The sequence below is a fragment of the Lepisma saccharinum genome, chromosome 2 (genome assembly GCF_977018435.1).
Source record: "Lepisma saccharinum chromosome 2, izLepSacc3.1, whole genome shotgun sequence".
Classification (NCBI taxonomy): Eukaryota; Metazoa; Arthropoda; class Insecta; order Zygentoma; family Lepismatidae; genus Lepisma; species Lepisma saccharinum.
The window spans coordinates 128729854-128751358 of record NC_139230.1 but is presented as its reverse complement, the minus strand read 5'-3'; the positions used below and the strand labels follow the sequence as shown (position 1 = coordinate 128751358).

At 37.3% G+C, this 21505-nt stretch overlaps 1 protein-coding gene across 1 annotated transcript in view; it reads left to right on the top strand.

Annotated features, from left to right (window-relative positions):
* Positions 1-21505, top strand: part of LOC145983638 (b(0,+)-type amino acid transporter 1-like) — a 191725-nt gene that overhangs the window by 48127 nt on the left and 122093 nt on the right. Inside the window, exons 2-3 of the mRNA XM_083116702.1 lie at positions 4775-4837; positions 19297-19455. Coding sequence (XP_082972828.1) covers positions 4775-4837; positions 19297-19455 — 222 coding nt within the window. The remainder of the gene's footprint in view (positions 1-4774; positions 4838-19296; positions 19456-21505) is intronic.

The following is a 21505-nucleotide window of genomic DNA, read 5'->3' as shown; positions in this document are numbered from 1 at the left end:
TCCCAGTGGAGGCACATAGTGTTTCGGATCCCACTTCAAACCGTAGGTAAAACCCCGAATAAGCTATCCGATTCTAATGTAGACTTATAACATAAAGAAAAAAGCTGAAACTTTGGAATTTTCGTGTGTCACTCGCGATTCTCTGCTGTCCCGCGAACCACCAATTGGAAACCACTAGTATTAAACCTAAAGAGGTAGAGAAACGGCATAAATATAACCCAAATAAAGTTGAGCAAAAGTTGAATTGGTTAGGACATGGCAGAAAGACAGCACGTAAGAAAGAAGCCGTTTGATGCTAACACTTCGTTCCCACGGTCGCTTAGTCGCTTGGTCATCGAAAGGTCACCTTGAGGCTTCCTTTCAGATTTGCTCCGAGCTGCGGAGCAGAGAGTCTTATGCCATAATTAGCTTTAAAACATCGACTCGGCAACAGCCTTCCGAGCAGCAAATATGACAACAGTCCTATTCTCACACAGTCGTGTGACGACATATTCTAGTCAAGATAGAAATTTGCAACATGGCTTTACATTCAGATCTGTAACTTTGGAAGAAGGGGAAAGCTTGAAAAGTTATTAGAGTCAAATCAATATTTTTATAAATTTATTTGCATGAATCAACCTAATAATAGTTTCACTTACTCAGTGGCGCAACCACAGGGGGCAAGGGGTTTAGCCTTACAAACATGAGCGGAAACCAATTCTGGGGGGGGGGGGGGAGGCAAGAGGGAACAAACACTAAATATAGAAGTAAGGCTAACAAAATCTAAGAGAAATAGGATGAACTAAGATATTCAAGATGGATTTATACAGTACCTGGAAAACCGAAAGAACCTGGGAGATTCGAACTGAATAATGGCCGAAGTGTTTGGATGATAATAATACAAGCAATTTGGTTTTTCCAGTTTTGTCAGAGAGATTTGATTTTGTATTAAAGTTACTTCCTGATGAATGTTGAATTTTTTTCTGGCGTATACTACCATTTTTTTTACAATGGTTTATATCTTTCTTTTCATCGTTTTTAATTCGGTATGTTAACAACCTGTTGGGGGGTTGGGGCAAAGGTAGTTTACCTTTTCTATCTGGACAAGGCTTAGCATTAAGAGGACATAGTGCGGGGGCAAATTATGTGTGGGAGGGGATGACTGATCCACCAATCGCCGCCACTGATACCTACTAGTTCATATTTCATACATAAGATCGTTCTTTTGTGCTGTACATGATGCGTTTTATACTAACACTACATAATTATATGTTTAGTTTTCTGGTAGGCAGTTCGTGATTTTTCATTATGGTTTTTCAGCTTTGAGTTTGTGTTTATGTCCACTTTATGCACAGTAAGCCTAATATGGACTGGACCTATAGTCTGTAGTGGGATCGAACCGGGTAACCCTTTATTCCAAGGCGACGACGTTACCACTGCGCCATCTGGGAGGCTATTTTCCCATCTTTAGAACCTAATTATATATTTTTAATTTGTAATACAATGTAGCATTTGTTTCTCGTGATATAAACCAGTGTTTCTCAACCACTGAGCCCTGGTGTCAATTATACCGGGCCGAGAGTGGTTTTACTAAAGCTAGCGACTTGCAGTCAAAGCTGGAAACCAACGGGAAAGATGACCTTTCGTTCAAGTTCACAAGTGATAAGAGGAAATCCTTTCTCGCCAGTGTACAACGATCCAGAATACAATAAAAGTAGGCAAAAATTTAAATTTTTACTTCTCGGTAAGCCAATAAAACATAATCAGTTCTGTATACAACTAAATGGGACATAAAAGCGCAAGAGTAATTTCTCTCTAAATCGATTATTTGTTCTTGCTTTCGGAACGCAAAATGGCGGTTCGTGGACACATAATTTGCGGACAATATTTTGTACCTATTTTTAAGACTTGTTGTAGCAATTATTTTTCCGCTGGACAATATAATTGTGCTAGGTAGGCTCACAACTTCTCACTAATGCACAGAAAGAGATCATACATCTGAATTAAAATAAAATATTACCAATTTAATGCAGTAAATTGTACCTCTCTTTTATAGTATAATTAACATTTTATTCTACCTTGTACATCTGTAATTAAACTTTACAGATGTATTTAATAAAGAGAGGTAAAATATTTTGCTCTTCTGGTTGGTTGGTGGAAATTTTAAATTTAGCTCGCAGTCTATGTTCTTGTTTTGGTTAGAGCAATTTAGATATTAGGGCTTTAATGTTTAATAATTGTTGTATGGCTAAAGTCAAGCCAGCTGTCGGGGTTAGACGAGGGGAAAAAATTGGCTTTACTGTAGTAAAATTAAGTTTAGTTCTTTATATTTTATTACTAAGGTGAGTTTTTTAAAATTTAAGTGTGTTATTTTGTATTATTAATCCCACGAGTTCCAGAAACCCATAAATTCTAATGGGTTCTATTTGATTCCGCTGCAGGACCTTAACCGTTTTTCTCTCACAATTTAAATTTGGCCCAAGTTTCGTATTGTTTCATTATAAAAAGTTCCTGGACCGAATGTAAATTGATCCGGAAAAAAGGGTTCCTCGACCGTATTTCAATTGATCCGGAAAAAAATTCCTGGGCCGTACTTAAATTGATCTGGAAAAAAAGGTTGCTGGACCGAATTGAAATAGTTTACAGATAAAAAGGTTCTTTACGGTCCAGAACCCATTTACGTTTGGCTGATTTTCTCTCCTGGACCGGAATTGAATTTATTTAAAATTCCTGGACCTTTAACAACCCTGCCCATGAGGTGTTATTTTAAACTTGGGATTTAAATGTTATCTTGATTTAACATAGCATTCGCCGCTCTTTCGCACAACGATTTCTAAAGCAAAATATACTTCAAAGTATTGTGAAATCTGCACGGGAGAAAGATTTTGCTACTTTTTGCTACTTTTGGCAACTTTAGCTTCTTTGTGAAAGCGTGCTCCGCCGTTAATGGGTCATCTGGCAACCCCGTCAAGCGTGAGAACGCGTGTGAGGGCTGTGAAGCGGTTGTTACTCAATTTCGCTATCAGCTGATGTAAATAGCAGTTCTGCACGGTCACAGCAATTTATCCATACACTCACAACAACCCCCTAACACCCCCCCCCCACCACCACTTACATCCACAACCCTCTATAATGTTTTTGACAAGGACTAAATGTGTGCTCTATCATTTTGGCTCTAAACGGACCCTTCCACCCTTTTAAATATGATCTTATATCCGGCCCTGTTTAATGCGACTGAATTTTTAGTGTGTGAGTAAGTAACCCAGCAGGATGGCCGTTCTCCGCTAGGACGCAAGGACTCGCGCTGGTTAGTATTACCCAGAATCAAACTTACTTCGCAAGTCCGAATTATAATTGTTATAAATAATTTGAATAATAATAATAATACATTTTGAGATAAATTAAGGTAAAGTTCCCTGATTATAGAGCACAGTGCCATGAAGGCACATATAGGGGATGTTAGGATAGGGCCTCAAACATTCTTGATCTCAGGCATTTTGGAGGCGATGTGATCAGCACCACGCTCCAGCCGGCTTTACCACCCAAGAATGCCCACAGACACCCATTGATTTTAGGCTGAGCGAGCCCGAGCGCCTCTTTACAAGGCCGGAAATATTCCGACCTTAGATCACCCACCCCGGGAATCGAACCCGGGTCTCGCGCGTGGTAGTCAGACGCCTTACCGACTTTTCTCTTTTAAAGGAATGCCCGTGAGCGGTAGTATCCCCCGTCATTCACATTTTTATCAACTTTTACCCACATCTGTTTCGTATTACGGACAAACACAAACTTCTAGTGCCAATTGTAAATGTGTTCTGCTTGGTTGCATACATATTCAAGGGAAAAAATCCGGTTATCGAGGACTCGTGGTCTCGAAACATATAGCTAATCAATTTATGCACGTTGTACAGTAACTGACAGTTCTGTGTTGTAACGATCTCGTTGACTTTCAATGGGATGGTTACAACCCAGGAATGTTCGCGACTCTACGTGTATGTATTGTTTATCTCTTAAGAGTCGAGACGAGAACAAGACAGAATTTACAACTCGGGACGAAACCAAGAGGCTGCCAAGTTTCGCCTTTTTGTCATCTCCAAGAAATACAAACAAAATGGACAAGGGAAAAGTAGTTGGCAATTTTTCTTTATTCCAAGAGGGAAAGTCAAGTGACCACACTTGACCCTCTGACCCATGACCGCAGCCATTTCGCTGACTGAATTAACAGAGTCTGGATATCTAAATCCATGGAAATTAAATTGTTTTCTCGCCGTTCGTTTGCTACACGAACGCTGTCAAAGAAAATGCAGCTTCGGGTGTAAGTGGTGCCATCAACGTGGTACACCCAATTGTCAACCTCACTTCCACGTAGTACAGTCACGGACACTTCTGGGTTGTTACATCCCCGTTAACTGTCAATGGGATAATTACTACCCAGAAGTGTCCATGACTGTACACCCTGCACTGCATCTTGCAGACTGACGAGGCTCTGACGTCTGGACCTAGGGTCTGTATACTATCTGTAGGGCTGTGTGTGCCTTGTCCTGAGTTTTTTTCCTTATATGTGCTGAGTGCCTCTTTACAGCCTCATCTTTTAAACCACGTAAGAATATATTATGACTGTACAGTCAATTTTCTACCGAATCCAAATTCCTCGTTACACCGGCTCTAAATAGAATGTGCAAGCGTGGAGTCTCTCGTGGGTAGCAGTCTTTTCCCATCACTTTTATTTTTTTTTAGATGTTATTTTGCAAAAGCAGTTAGTTGCCTCATAACATCAATTGATTTTTTTTTCCAGATCGCAGCAAAACCCAAGGGGCGTCGCGCTCAGCATATATGATGTTGAGCCAGGTGTCACAAGGTAAGGCGATAACAGTTCTCTTTGTTTAAGAAACGAGGAAGAAAAACATGTTCTCACAACTTCACACATGGTCAACAAGGTGCAGTGTTTCTCCAGTGTTTGTTCCTGTGTGAGAAAAGCCATTTCTTCTCTAATTCTACTTTTATTGGTGTTGGTCCTCCATGAAAATTGTGCCTAAGGGTCTCTTTGATAATACGTTGTGTTCTTATGGTGATGATCTGAAAGAAAAATTCCCCCGTATCTTCTTTGTTCTTGGCAGAGTTAGATAGGTTACTCCGAAAAATAACACAGTACCCTTATTTTCTTTGTTTGCTTGCTTAATGTCTACATTTACAATTGTATATACACACAGTGGAGAGGAACGTAAGTCCACTCCATTTTGATGCACTGATTGGTTTATTTTACTTCGCTTTTCAACCACTTTTGACTAATCGCAAAGATGAGGATGAGTGATAAAATTGATGAAATGACACTCAAAAAACACCCATGCCCAGGCCGGAATTCGAACCCAGGATCCCTGACGTCGTAGTGCGTTGTGTTCAGTGGCGTACGCAAGGGGGGTTACCGGGTTTAACCCCCCCCCCCTCTTTGGCTTTTGAAATACAATTTTTTTAAAGAAATGGCCAATTTATTACAGTAAAAGATCTGTGACAATAATAATAACAATAAACATTTGAATAGTTATTGCCATGCAGTTCGGAGGAAAGTATTGCATTCCAAACACGCACGTCTTTAAGAGTGAAGAATGCCTTGAAAACAAACACAAATTCTTTAAAATAAAATATGAGAGCCCCTATGATTTTCAAGAGAAAAGAGGTTGTTTTTGTATCAGCTGCAATAATTACCAGTAAGAAAGTATGGAAAATACTTGGTTCGTTGTACTAGCGGCTAATGGAGACAAAGGCTAAGCCGACAAAAATACACAGTCAACAGTCCGCCTTCCCATTGTTTACCGCGGCACGTTTGATTTTCTGAATTCGAACAACAATAAGCGTTAATCTCTTTACAAGTAACTACTCAATTGTCCTCACGACGCTGGGTCAAAGCAGGTGGCAAACACATATCAACAAACTTTTCTTTCATTCCTTGCACTAATGGGGTGGGGTATCAGACACTCGGAAGACAGTTTCATCTTGCCGTCAGAGAACCCCTGCTGAGGTTGTAAACACGGAGGCTTGAAAAGAACCCAGCGGACTTCCAAGACCTTATTTTCATCTTTTCTCAATTTAGCAACATCGTAAATTCCAAGAGCGCGGAGCGGCACACCCTCAAATGTGTTGTCCTCGGCTTCAAGAGTAGACAATGACCATTTTATGACGCCTGTCCTCCGTCGAGCAATACTATACCACAGGAAATAAAGGAAAGCTGGATTTACAAATGCATCGCTGTTCCTTGTCGGCGACCTTTGACTGGTGGCTTCACAAGAGTGAACACACAGTTGTCCGTTACGAGAAATTCAACTTTGTTATAGCGGAATTTTTCTTTTCAAAGCAATTATGTTTGTCTTCCCTTTCTGCGGCCCTGGAACTTTTGTTGGTAAGAACAGCGAGACAATCCAGATGTGAATTACCGTGCACGTGCGTAGTAGATTTTGAGAACGGTATTGGTGCGTTTCTCATTTGAACATAAACCCTCTACAGTGTCGTGTCGTTTTGGATCCGACGATATGTCTAAGCGATCGCAAAGTTCAATTTTGATTTTTTTTGCAAAAAGTCGCGTAGTGATTCTCGCAAGAATCGTGAAAATTCCACGCCATCGGAAAGTGCTTCGTGTGGTGACGTTATTGCGAACATTCTTCCCGGTAACGATTTCGCACCCCCATGTGAACTATCAAGTGATGCTGAACCTACATCTACATCGCTAAATAATGTCGAAGTGCTTCGTGAATCGCCTGGAAATGATAAATGTGTTGCTTTTGTTCAGGAATCATCTACATCTTCACGTACTAATGAACCACACGCTTATGACATTGGACTTTACGTAGGAAGAAACTTGTCCAATGAAAAAAGTTGGACGTCTTAAACAATGTCTGGGAACCAGATCCAGGATTTGTGTTTCCACCAAAAGGAAAGCGAAATTTGCGATTTCAGTTTAAGTGGCTTTATCGCTGGAAGTGGCTTGCATATTCCGAATTTAAGGGAGGAAGTTTTTGTAAATTTTGTGCCCTCTTTGCTCCAAGTGATGGTGCTGGATCGGGTAAGCAGCCCTTAGGTCAACTGTGTAGTGTGAAGTTTGAAAATTGGAAGAAAATTGGTTTTCAGAACATGAAAAGTGTCTCTATCACAAGGAAAGTTTGGAGGTTGCAAGTACTTTGGCCGACATCTCGTGTGGTAAGAAACAGTCTATCGATGTTTTAATAGATACTGCAGCTATGCATAAAAAACTTGAAAACAGGAAAAAAGTTGTTTCTATAATTGAAACTGTTCTGTTCTGCGGCAAACAGTGTCTCGCACTGCGAGGTCACAGGGATTCGGGGCGAATAGAATTTGATCAAGAACCAGAAGAGAATGACGGCAACTTCAGAGCACTTCTTCGCTTTCGAAGTAAGACTGATTCCGCATTAAAAAGTACGTTGACTAGTAGCGCCGGAAATGCTCAATATACCGTGCGTCCATTTCTATCTTCAGCCGAGAGATCGGGAGAAGCGTGGCGGGCAGCGCTGACGGAGATGCCGACATTTGCGGCCTGTAATGCCCGCTTATTTTTATGGACGTATGCAGACATTTATATAAATATTGCAAAACGAGCACTAACCTGTGTTATAAGAGTACGGTTTTAATTTTAGTAGCTTAGTGGCTGTATGTGCCGATGATTTTGACACGCCCACCTCCTGTGAAACACGGCGTAGAGGTTTGTTTGGAGAACGTTCTAACGCTGCACCAATATCATCGAGTTTTGCTTCGGTTAGAATCCGTCGTTTTTGCTTAGGTGTTTTAAAATTTAACGATACAGTTTCTCGTAATTTAAGGACAAGATGCCAAACCGTATCTCTATGTGGAGTTGAAACGCCTGGGAATTTCTGTACAAATTGCCAACACACGTCTCGACACGAGTCTGTTTTCATGTACGTGTCATACATAATAAATCTTTGTTCTGACGTGAACCTTGCGGCTGGCATTCTAATCGTCTAACTGACACAACACACATACACACTGCAATAACACAAACAAGTAACTGCAAGTAACCAAGAATAACACTCTTGCGCACAGTACGAAATTAACACGCTCTTGGTTTACTTTGCTCGCCACTATATTCACTGCTCTGTCTTCATCTAGTCGCGAAGGAACAAAAAAACTCGAGCTCGGAGATTTCGGATTGCAAGGAAGCTCACAAAAACCATTCACTTTTAACGGTTTCGTCTGCAGCGTAATCTTGATACAGTGTTGCACATTCGAAACCTCCAAACGATTCCCATCGCCACAAAACTGTTTCAAGGATATAAACTTAAGCAGGACGTTACTGGTCAAAATTATGATTAAAATGTTCTATTATCTGTGGCTCTTAACATCGTTTCTAAAGCGTATTTTTTTGTGTATATAAGGGCAGAACCTTGATGAATTACAGATGATAAATTATAACACAGGTTAGTGCTCGTTTTGCAATATTTATATAAATGTCTGCGTATGTCCATAAAAATAAGCGGGCATTACAGACCGCAAATGTCGGCATCTCCGTGAGCGCCGCCCGCCACGCTTCTCCCGATCTCTCGGCTGAAGATCGAAATGGACGCACTGTATAAGTCCTAGAATACAGAACGAAATTATTGAAGCGTGCAACGACCTGATTGTTCGAGATCTTGTTAACGAACTTAACTCCTCCAGCTTCTTCTCTATCCTTGCCGATGAGACGTCAGATATAGCAGGCATAGAACAATTGTCACTGTGCGTTCGTTATGTTGACACAAAAGAATTCGTTGTGAGAGAAAACTTTATACAATTCATACCATTGTATGATGTGACCGGAAAGGGAATCGTAAAGGCTATGTTGGACAAGTTGCGTTCATTAAATATAGACTTAAATAAAATTCGTGGACAAGGATATGACGGATCTGCGTCAATGTCAGGACAACTGAACGGAGTCCAGGCACATGTAGAGGAAATAATTCCATCAGCCTTGTATGTTCACTGCTCTGCTCACAGTCTCAACTTAGCTGTATCCAGTGCTTGTGAAGTTGCTGCTATTAGAAACTGCATGGGCACAATATCGAGACTGTATGAATTTCTTAATACACCTAAAAGGCAACATGTTTTAAAATCGGCGATAAATGAATTGGAAACTACAACTTCACGGCGTGAAAAATTAATTAAACTCTGTGCAACGCGTTGGTTGGAAAGGTATGACTCAGTGGCCGCGGTGGTGGAATTGTATGACTCTATTATTGCAACACTCCAAAACATATCAGAATGGAAAAGACAAAGACTCGTCGACACAGGCAAATTCAATTTTATGTGCTCTGAGTGATTGTTTTGTATTCAAAAGCCGTTTTCTTTAAGTGTGCCTTTGTGTAAATTCCTGCAGAATTCGACCATTGATCTATTGGAAGCCGTAAACCTCGCTGAAGATATTAACAATGAAATGAAATCCTTGCGCGAAAATGTCAATGAAGAATTTCTAAAAATCTTCATTGTGCTTCCGAAGTCTTAGATAGGTTGGGGTCCTCCATTCAAATCTCCCGCATGGCAGCACGACAGAGAAACCGTGTGAACTTGGACTTACCATCTGCGACGCCAGAAATTTACTTTCGCGTCTCTACTTTTATCCCATTTCTGGATGCCTTTATGTCCCAATTGGATTCTCGTTTCTTGAAACATAAGGACATTTTAAAGAGTTTTCAGTGTATTTCACCTAGCAACCCAGTCCCTCTGACTTCTCAAGTTGCTGCTTTCACTTCGCTCACGGAGTTCTATGCCAGCGACGTAAGAAGTGATTGCCAAGAAGACCTGAACACTGAATTAAAATTATGGTACAGAAAAATTGCACGTCATGAGAAGGTGGAGCAACCAAAAACTGCTATAGATGGATTAGTCATTTGCAATCCAAACATAATGCCAAATATATTTGCATTGCTAGAAATATTGGCTGTGCTGCCCGTGTCCACGTGCACAAACGAACGATCTTTCTCAACATTGCTCCGCTTAAAAACATATTTGCGCAATTCTACAGGAAATACACGATTAAATGGATAGGCACTCCTGAACATACATAAGAAGCACACTCCAACTGCAGGAGATGTGTTGAATGAACTAATGAAAAAAAAGTAGTCGTTTGGACATTGTGCTGTGATTTCCAATGCGTAGGGACAAATACGTACATATTATTTGATTTATTTATTAGTTTAAACTTACTTTTGAACCCAAAAGTGGACTCAGTGAAATTCACCTACATGTATACAGTGAGTTTGAATTCTACATGGTGCCTCTTTATCCTCCTGCTGGGTGAGTTCCATACTTTGATTATTTAAATTTGTTTTAATATATTTGCTTGCTCTCATGGATTTTCTTCACTTTCAAAATGTTTTCATATACAACTAACCGTTGACTAGACAATTATTTCATAACGAAGTTGACATGTTCCTGGAATTTGTTAATAATCGAATGACTAGAAAATAATTTCGTTCTCTTTCTTTCATAAGTATATTTATGTAGATCTCTAATACTTAATAGTAGTAGTAGTGATATTAGTAGTAACAGCAGCAGCATTAAGTAATAGTAGTATTAAGTAAACTATAATAAAACACTGGTAATATGAATTTGGCTTAACAGTTTTAGAAATAACCCCCCTCCTTGATGAAATCCTGCGTACGCTACTGGTTGTGTTAATCACTACGCACGGAGTGTGCTTTTGAGTCTGTTTCTTCAGATTTGATTGTCAGATTATGAATAGATAGGATGCATCTGCTGTGCATGAACTTACGTTTTAGTGTGTTTTTTGTTTAACTTTATGTCTATTATTTTGGAGACTCGAGAAAAGACCGAGACAAGAACATGAAGTACAAGGAGAGTACTTGGACACAGCTGCATGAATGTAAACATAATTTACATGCTTCATTATCCGTTCGAAAAAATCAAATCCTAAGAAGCATTTTAAAAGGGAGATTAATAAATCGTTAAAGATACGTGCACGCACACACTCACACAGTGACGGAGGGCATAGACAAAAAAGAGCGAAGTGAGGAGAGAAAGAGAACCAAGTCGGAAAGGAGAAGAGTGATATTGGGAGAGGAACAGATAGAGAGGAAGAGAGACGGAAATGTACTAAGGGGGAAATGGACGACATTAGAGGGTATTCTGTCCAGAACAATCAAGTAGAATCATTTAGTAATCAAGTAGAATAATTTTGTTTCAGAATGTTTGAATAATTAATTCAGTGTAGAATTCGACGAATGTTTCCATTTGCTCAAACTATTTGTTTTTGTTTCTTTCATTCGGACACTATAAGATATGCAATTCAGATATAAGATTTATTTCAAAGCACTAACTTTCCACTGAATTGAGGCATGCTACATGTGAAAAGTATGCAATTATTTTGAAACTAATTTAGATAACATATCCTTGATTATTATTACCATTCACTCTAAGTAATTAATTTTCTTATTTTCTTTAAGAAGCAATAAGAAACTTTCATCAATTGGGATTAAAAAATACCTAAGTTGTTTGTTATAATCCAACAGAAAGTATTTTGTCAAAGAAGGAATCTGATGGCTGTTCGGAAGTTGATTAAGAATCCTATTTTTTGCTAAGCCTTCAAAACAATGCAAAACCTGATACCAGTCCTCCTTCAGCTAGAACCAGAGAACATTGCTTTTATTTTCCATTTTCTGGCCTTCTTTGTCTCTCAGTATCTTTTGCCAATTTTGTTGAATTATTCTTCATTTTTGAGACTATTTCAACTCACTGATACAAATTAAATCTGGATTTGTTCTTTAGCAATCTAAAGTATTACCCCAGACAAGGGAATATCTGTGGTATTACCTAAACATAGTTTGTCCTAAAGTAACCAAAAGATGCAATCCTCGCAGCAAGGAAGTAACCCTAACCAAAAAAATAATTGTCATAAAAAACAAAATGAATGAAGAATATGAAAAATTTAGGATGACGAAAAACACGAATCACTAGGAAAAATACAAAAATTTGAAAAACTGTACAAATAATTCATTAAAGATCAGAAATCAAACACACTGAAAAATGAAATTGTAAGAACAGGAACTAAACAAAAGTAATATGGAACATAGCGAATACTCAACGCAATAATAGGAACTATGATGAACAAAATATAGAGGTCATAAAGGATGAAAATCAAATAACTAAACCAGATATGTAACTTGTTCACTTAACATTTTGTAAACTCAACAAACTCGAATGTATATAATGGTAAACATGAACATACACACAAAACTTTCACATGCCAAATCATGTTAAATAGCATGTACATATTAGAAACAAACATCAATGAACTTTTAAAAGTTGTAAGAAGCCTACAAAATAAGAAATCTCATGAACCAGACGAATGGTCATCAGAACTTGTGAAATCTAGATGTGAATATGTAGTGAAACCCTTGCTCTATGCAGTTAATGCAGTATTAAATAGCGGAATATTTCCCAAAGTTCTTAAAAATAGTATAGTTAGTACCATATACAAGAAAGGGGAAAATACCAACATAGAAAATTATAGACTAATCTCCTTGACATCAACATTTTCAAAAATAATAGAAAAATAATATCAAATAACATTGTAAACTTCTGTAACAAATATAATATCATAAACCGATCTCATCATGAATTTCAAAAAGGAAATCAATAAACACAGCTTTATCACAGATAATTGAATACATATCTGAAACCTTAGTAATACATGAAGTGGCAAACACAGTTTACCTTGACCTTTCCAAAGCATTTGATATTTTAAATCATAATAATAATTAAATCATAATAATAATTAAATCATAATAATGAAGAAACTGAATGATATAGGAATAAGGACGACAGCTTACGATCTAATAAAATCATACTTACAAGACAGATATCAATAAACCCAAATACGTTTTAATATACATGGTACAGCCACTAACTATAAAACAGGAAATAGAAAATTGTCAAGGGTAGTACCTCAAGGATCAATCCAGGGGCCATTGCTTTTTATATTGTACATTAACGACATACCACAATACACAAATGCAAAGATTATCACTTATGCAGATGATACAACAGTAATACCCAGAGGTAAACATATAAATGAACTAGAAATCGGAACTTTTATCATGATCCTTCAGCTAACACAATACTTTAAAATCCATGGAATAATAGCAAGTAGTAATAAGACTAAATTTATGGTATTTAACAAAAGCAAAAACACTGACTTCAATACACACAAAAAAATGGCATTGACGGAACACACATAGAACCTGAAAGTACAGTGAAATTCTTGGGGTTCACATTAGATATAAGATTATCATGAGATGAACAGATCAACAACTTATATAGCAAACCATCATCACATATTTATCTTCTGAAACCACTAGCTGAATATAATTGAACTGAAATCAATAAATGTATATACTATGGGATAATATATACAACCTAGGATACAGGTCACCTTGCAAAGGAGTATTTCAGGAAAATCAAGTCATTACCATGTACTCCCTCTATATATATAAAGTAATTTCATATGTTATAAATACCAAAAATGCACCAAAAAACAATCAAATCCATGACTACAACAAAAAACGAAATAAAAATTACTTCCAGGAACATTGTAGACTTAAGATGTCAACTTTATCACTCGTAAATGCTGGAATAACTTTTCACAATAAACTGCCAAATGAAATTAAATCTATTATTCCACAAACTAAACAAACGCAGGCAATCAAAACCTACCTCACAAATAGAACCCTGTACATTGTATCAGAATACATGGAACATCCCATATGAAGTTTAGATACACTGTGTGTATATACAATTCTGCAATACACAATGAAATAACTAACTAACTAACTCTCTAGCCTTCTTAAACCCGAATGTTCATGGCTGCAGCAACACAGGCCTTCCATCTGTCCCTATCTTGAGCAAGATCTATATACTCTTTTCCATCCCTACCGATTTCCTTTAGGTCTATCTCAACGTTGTCCCTCCATCTTCGTCTTGGCCTTCCTACAGGTTTCTTACCATCAGGTTTCCCAATAAGAATCCTGTAATCTCCTCTTTCCTCTCCCATTTGTGCCACATGGCCTGCCCACCTAAGTCTTCTTGATTTAATTATTCTAATAATATCTGGACATGAATACAAATTATGTAGTTCTAACTATTTAACCTTCTCCACTCACCTGTCTCCTCATCCCTTTTAGGTCCAAATATTTTCCTAAGGATCTTATTTTCAAATACTCTAAATTTATGTTCCTCTTTCAATTTAAGGGACCAAGTTTCACACCCATATAATACTACAGGCAAAATTACTGTTTTGTATATTTTAACTTTTAGTTTCTTAGATATAAAACGAGAAGACAAAAGTTTATGAAGAGAGAAGTAACATGCATTTCCTGAATTAAGCCTACTTTTTATTTCCTCTTTAATATAATTTTCACTTGTTAATATTACTCCTAAGTATTTGAATTTGGAAACTGGTTCAAACGAGTTGTTATCAATAATTAGATTTTGATTGTTACATAACACATGGTTTCGGCCTGTAAGCATATATTTAGTTTTCTCTTTGTTAACTTCCAAACCTATCTCTTTAGCAGTTTTCAAAAATATTTTAGCATTATTTTTAATTGTATTTATATCATCCCCTAATAAGTCTACATCGTCTGCATATGCCAACAACTGAGTCACGCCATTTAATTTTAATCCTTTGTTAGTTTCTTTTACCTTCCTAACAGCATATTCTAAGGTAAAATTAAAGAGCAATGGAGATAATGCATCTCCTTGTTTTAACCCATCATGAATTGTAAATTTGTCAGACACATTAATACCTACACGAATTTTACTTTCTGTTTCACTGGTGCATGCTTTTATCATACTAACAAGCTTCTTAGGTATTCCAAACTCTACTAATACATTATATAATTTATCTCTTTTGACCGAATCATATGCTTCTTTTGAAATCAATGAATAGCTGATGGACATTTTCATTATATTCCCACTTTTTTTCAAGTGTCTCTCTGATGTGAGCAGATAGAGAATATGATCTATCTGATTATGAGTATTACCATCTGAAGAAGACCAGGTATATTTATGGATATCTTTATGTTTAAAAGTGGTACTTTTCACAATTAAATTCTTTGAGGTTGCAAAAGTAATCAATCTTATACCATTATCATTACTTAATTCATGAAGACTTTCTTTACCAATCGTGGGTTTAAATGTCTCTTCTTTGCCAATCTGCGCATTACAGTCACCTAACAGAATTTTCATATCATACTGAGAAAATTTATCAAAGACCTGTTCTAACTTTGTATAAAAATCATCTTTAGTATTATCATCTTTATCTTCCGTTGGTGCATGTCTGTTTATTAAAATAACTTTACACCACCTACCCTCTAAAACTTCATATGATATCCTATAATTAATAAATTCTACTGTTTTAAGAGCAGAGATAATTCTATTATTTATGAAAAAGCCTGTTCCAAAATTATGATTCACAATGAAATAGGCAAGCAAATTATGAAAATTATATGAAAAACTATAAGTAATAATATGTATAGATAAAGCCATAACTGTATACATTGTGACTACAGGTTTACAGTTGCAGAATTTTGTGAAAAATTTGCAAAATAAAATAGGTGTGTTTACATAATAAACATATATCGGTTAATAATGTAATAGATTCAGAATGGTTACCAACATATTTCTCAATCTCTATCATTCAATTTTTATTACATATTGGATTCCGCATTTTCACATATTTCTTGAGTATTAAAAAATGTGCAAAGAAAATTTACCTATTACTTAGGTGAATCTGTCAAGTAAAACATTGTAAATAACTATTTTCTTTGCACATTTTTAGTTATGTTAAACATATATGTTTATTATGTAAACACACCTATTTCAATTTGCAAATTTTCACAAAATTCTGCAACTGTAAACCTGTAGTCAGAATGTATCCAATTATGGCTTTATCTATACATATTATTACTTATATTTTTTCATATCATTTTCATAATTTGCTTGCCTATTTCATTGTGTATTGCAGAATGCACAAAATATTACAATGCTATAAATCTGCAGTCCTAAAAATGTTCCTAGTTATAATGTTAATGTGTGTGAATATGTATATGTGTAATGAATACAAGGTAACATTTTTGCTAAAAAAAATAGAAATGTAACAATCTCTGAAATTGACGCTTTCCATACTCTTTCACCAAGGGTCTACCGAATGAAGACAAATAAATAAATAAACTTATTTTCCCCTCCTTGTTGTTTCGTGAATTTAAATTCCATTGCTAGCATATCTATAACTAGCCCTGTACCCAGGGAAGGGGGCATGGGAGCCATGGGCCCCCCTTCGAACCATGAAATATTTAAATGTGAACCTTTAAAAACTTATGAAAATACATCGACGAAGGCTAACAGAAGTCTGCAATGTGCAATATTGTGTAGTTTTACTCTTATAACCATTGATGAAAGGCTATCAGACGTCAGATTCACCGATTAAGTCAGAACAGTCCATTACCTTTAATACGTGTCCCGACTTTCTTCGAACTGCAGTCGTGATTTTAAAATGTCCCTTTATTATTTTTTGCGTTAACTCACATTTAGACATGTTTCTTATTGTAATAATAATTGCTAATATGTAACATTTAATTTAAAAATATATTATTTTCTAAACATAGGATTATCATGACTTTTCAATGTCGCTGGTATATGAAAATTAAAGGAAATTTGAAAACACTGTTAATTTGCGGAACACATAACTATTTGAAGTATTTTGTAATATCTCTCTCTCTCTCTCTCTCTCTCTCTATATATATATATATATATATATATATATATATATATATATATATACATACACACAAATGTAGAAAGATACAGTAAACACTTACAACACATGAAGAAAAACTTTGATATTTCGCATCACAGGTCGTATTTTTAACGGAGAAGAAAGAGATCGTGTTTAGGAAGAGTAGAGGCACAGACTACTGACGGCAGCGTCACTACCGTCAGTGTTGCCAGAAACAATAGATAGAAAACAAAGTTACTTTCACCAGTGTTTACTGCATGGTGGGTGGGTGGTTTCTGGAAGAGGGGAAAGGGTTATTGGTTGGCTAGGTTGAATCCGGGAGGTATAGTGGCATGCATGCCTGATATATAGGTCCTTTCCCATCGCCTGCGAAAAGACGTGTCTATGTGTGTGGGGGGGGGGGGTGTAAAAGATGGATAATGGCAACATGGAAACTTTTGTTGAAGGTGGTATTATGGCTGTTGGCAACTGTGAAATCAGAGTTTTGGGTGGAGGAACGGTGATTATTGATCCTTAGGTTCAAGGGGGTGGAGGTTTCGCCCAGGTAGAAGTTGTCGCAGATTTGGCAGATGAGGGTGTAAATCAGGTTGGATGAGCGGCAGGTGCCCTTGGGGTGAAGGGGGGTGAACTCACCTGCGGCTGTGGGGATCACTTGGTCTTTGTAGTGGAACCAGGTGAATTTTAGGGTAGTGAAGTTGTTCAATTGGTTTAGGAATGTATTGAGGGAGGGTTCACCATGTGTCCAGAGGAGGAAAATGTCATCTATGAATCTTAGCCAGAGGAGTGGTGTCAGTTGTTGGGAGTCAAGGAATTCCTGTTCCAGCCTGCCCATAAACATTTTCAGTTCTGGCCCCTCCCTCAAAAAATCCTGGGTGCGGGCCTGTCTCAAACATTTACATTTCCATGATTTTTAAGTGAAATGTTTGGCAATGCATTAAATAATTAAATGTGGCCAATTTATTTTTCTACTTCAAACTGAAAATACTGTACTTTGTGTGAAGCTTATTTTGAGGTTACTTTGCTGGCTTGTGTTGTATTTCATGTTTTCTGTATATTTGTTTTGTTTCTAAGGGAGAGGGATCGTAGAAAAGATTGTACAATCTTGATTTACTAATCCATAATCCTTTGACAAATGCAATGTTCTCGTATTCTTTTAAAATGGAAGTCATGTTGTGCGTGGAGTACCCTTTACATTGAACTTATATTGAAAAGTTTGTATTTTTGAAGGCTTTACATACTCTCCCTAATTTCATATTTACATTTTAATTTCTAAATTTGCACACAAGTTTTTTTTCATTAAGTCATAGCAGTGGGGAATGTTTACAATGATTATATTTTGTGATTTACCCTTCACAGTGTATTTAATACATTTGGGAGAATGACGTCTGTTTTGTTGGTCAAGACATCATTTGTACCACTCACTATGACCGCGGGATTCTTTGCACCCAGCACTTTTGCATCTTAAACTTTTTTTGTGTGTGTGTGTGTGTGTGTGTGTGTGTGTGTGTGTGTGTGTGTGTGGGTGTGTGTGTGTGGGTGTGTGTGTGTGTGTGTGTGTGTGTGTGTGTGTATGTGTGTGTGACATCTTCATTCCTTCCACTTGGTTTCAAAATAGCACTCCAGAGCATGTTTGGTGTACTTTCATTTATTTGTTGAGCTAGATTACGCCCATGACTGTCTGCATATGTGACAATGTTCCTTATTTGGTTACTTTCTTTGTGTTTCACAGGCTTAGATACGTTGTTACACTTTTTTGCTGCATACCTTCTTTGTGGCAGATTTGTTCATTGCTAGAAAATCTCTTTATTGTTGGAGTTTTTTTCATCCGCAATGTCTTGCAACACAGAAAACTGATTTTTGTGTTCTGGTATTGCACTTGGGAAATATTGTTCACAGTAAGTTCCTCTCTGCAGACAGGGTTTTTGAATCGCTTTGAACGAGATTTGACTAAATTACTCCATTTTCCTTGATGAGCACTCTCGGGTGAAGAAACCTGAGTCAAATCACGTTTGATGCAATTCAAAAACCCCGTCCATGTAACGGAACTTACTGTGAACCATATTTCCCACTTGCAATATCAGAACACAAAAATCAGTTTGCTATGCCAGATTTCGTGACTTCTCACTCAAATCTGTCAATTACGAATATCTTGAGTTTGAGGCAGATTTCTCCTAACAATTCATTTAGTGTAGATTTCCTGTTATTCACAATAATTGTTAGCATTTTGGTATAAGTGTTTCATCAGAATGATGTATTTTTGTGTATTAACTACTTTGAAAGAATTTGAGTTCCTTTATATACCTGGGAGAGGGGAGTAATGGCAGCCACATCACCTCCACAAAGAGTCGAGGTTGTGAACATATGTGTCCTACTTCCATGTCTCCCCCTCATATGCCTTCACAGCATGTTGCAATGAGCAGGAGTTAGCTTTATCTTCTCTTCTTTTTTTATTTCGGGCTAAAATGTATCACATTTTTTAAAAAAATTGATAACTGTTATTTCAGATGGAGTTCACAACAGAAATGACCATGGCACAGATGTCTGGCCAACCTTGGCAACAGCAGAAACGAAAACAAAGGCCAAGAAGGTAGAGGGAAGCGTGGGACTGAAGAGGGAACTGGGCCTATTCAGTGCAGTGAATCTTATTGTTGGAGTTATGATTGGTAAGTATATCATTCTCATTTTCTAGAACTCAAATGTTCATGTGCTAAGAATCAAATGCACGTTATCTTTCTTCACATCTACTTCATAGTTACATGTACGAGGGAAGTTCAACAATTATTGTCCCTAACATAGAAGGAATGATCCGAAACAACTAAAATGTTTTATGTGTCATGTATAACTCTTTGAATGATTACACACAAAATTTCAGCCATGTAGGATCAAAAAAAAAAAAAAAAAAGGTAAAGTGTTCCCCTGTGCATAGCACCACGCCATGAAGGCGTATAGGGGGTGTGGGGGTAACGCCCCACACTTTCTTGATCCGGTCGTGAGTGGGGTGATGTGATCAGCATCACGCCCCTAACCGCCTTTACCCCCCAGGGTTTCCCCCAGGTACCCATGTTATTCGACGCTGGGTGGGCGCCGGGGCCGCTTTCACCGTTAGAAAAGTTCCCGGATTTGAACCGGCCGGGGATCGAACCCGGGACCTTGAGCATGGTAGTCAGACGCGTTACCGACTGAGCCACCGCGGCCATGTAGGATCTATAATGTTAATGTTATGTTTTTCAGGACAAGGTGAGCCCTGACTGAGAAAATCGAAAAATCGGTAGTGAGAGCCGTCATTAAGTACCGTTGTTCAGAGAAAAATTTGGTCTAAGAGAAACCCGGGAAACTTTCTTGGTAGATGTGTGACCGCAAATAAAACCTGGGTACATCATTATGACCCTGAATCAAAACAACAGAGCCGTTGCGGCACCATGATTCTCCGCCCCCCAAGAAATTCAAGACAATGCCATCAGCTGGCAACCTTGTGGCCACCATTTTTTGGGATTCCAAGGGAGTATTGTTCATTGACTACCTCCAGCGCCAAAAGACGATTACAGGTGACTATCATTCGCTATTTATTCCAAAAGTGAGGGATGCAATCAAGGAAAAATGCAGAGGGATGTGTCACAGGAAAGTGCTGCTGCTGCAAGACAATGCTCCAGCCCACAGAAATCATCTCATAGCCGCCGCTGTTTCTGGATTTGAACTAGTCGAACACCCTCCCTACTTTCCAGTTCTTGCTCTGAGTGACTTTCACTTGTTCCCAAGGCTGAAGCACTATTTAATGACGGCTGTCACTTCCGATTTTTCAATTTTCTCAGTCAGGGCTCACCTTGTCCTGAAAAACATAACATTAACATTATAGACCCTACATGGCTGAAATTTTGTGTGTAATCATTCAAAGAGTTATACATGACACACAAAATAATGCAGTTGTTTCGAATCATTCCTTCTATGTTAGGGACAATAATTGTTGAACTCCCCTCGTATAATAAGGATGTCACACATGAGTTGCAAACAATTAACACTGGAACACCACTTAAAATTTATTCCATCTAGTACTAGTTGGGTCCATTTGACCCAGGTGGGTATTTTTACACATTTTGTTAACAAAATATTTTTGACTTGGACCAAAATCAATTTCTTGCAATTTACTATTCCCTTTTTAATACATTAAAATAAAATTAAATTGATTTTCCCGTTCAGATGGAAACCGCTTTGTTAAATTGTATCATGTATGTTTTTGTACAAAATATAAAAGTCCAATAAGTTCTTTATATTTTCATGCCAATATTTTCTTTCGGATAAAAGTCTATTTGCTCACTTTACGAAACACTTTTTAGTACAAAAAATTAAAATTGCAATGACAATATTTTCTTTCAGACAAGAAATAACTATGTTACACATTCCTATGTGTGTTTTATTGCAACAAACTAAATTACAGTAACTTTCAAAATTTGAATCAGAATTTAGTTTGAGGCAAATTCCCACTTACTAAACATATCTTAGTACAGGAAACCAACATTTGAACACGTTTCATGCTTAACCCAAGTATTTTTCACACACATCCTTTCTGTGCTCAGAACAATTATTAATTTTACATTTGCTGCAAGCAGAGGTCATCGGGAGATGCAGCGATGACAATGCAAGATGATAAGAATATTGCTTTTTAAATATTTTAGAGAAGAAGTAAAAAATAAGTCAGAATATTCAACTATTTGTGCA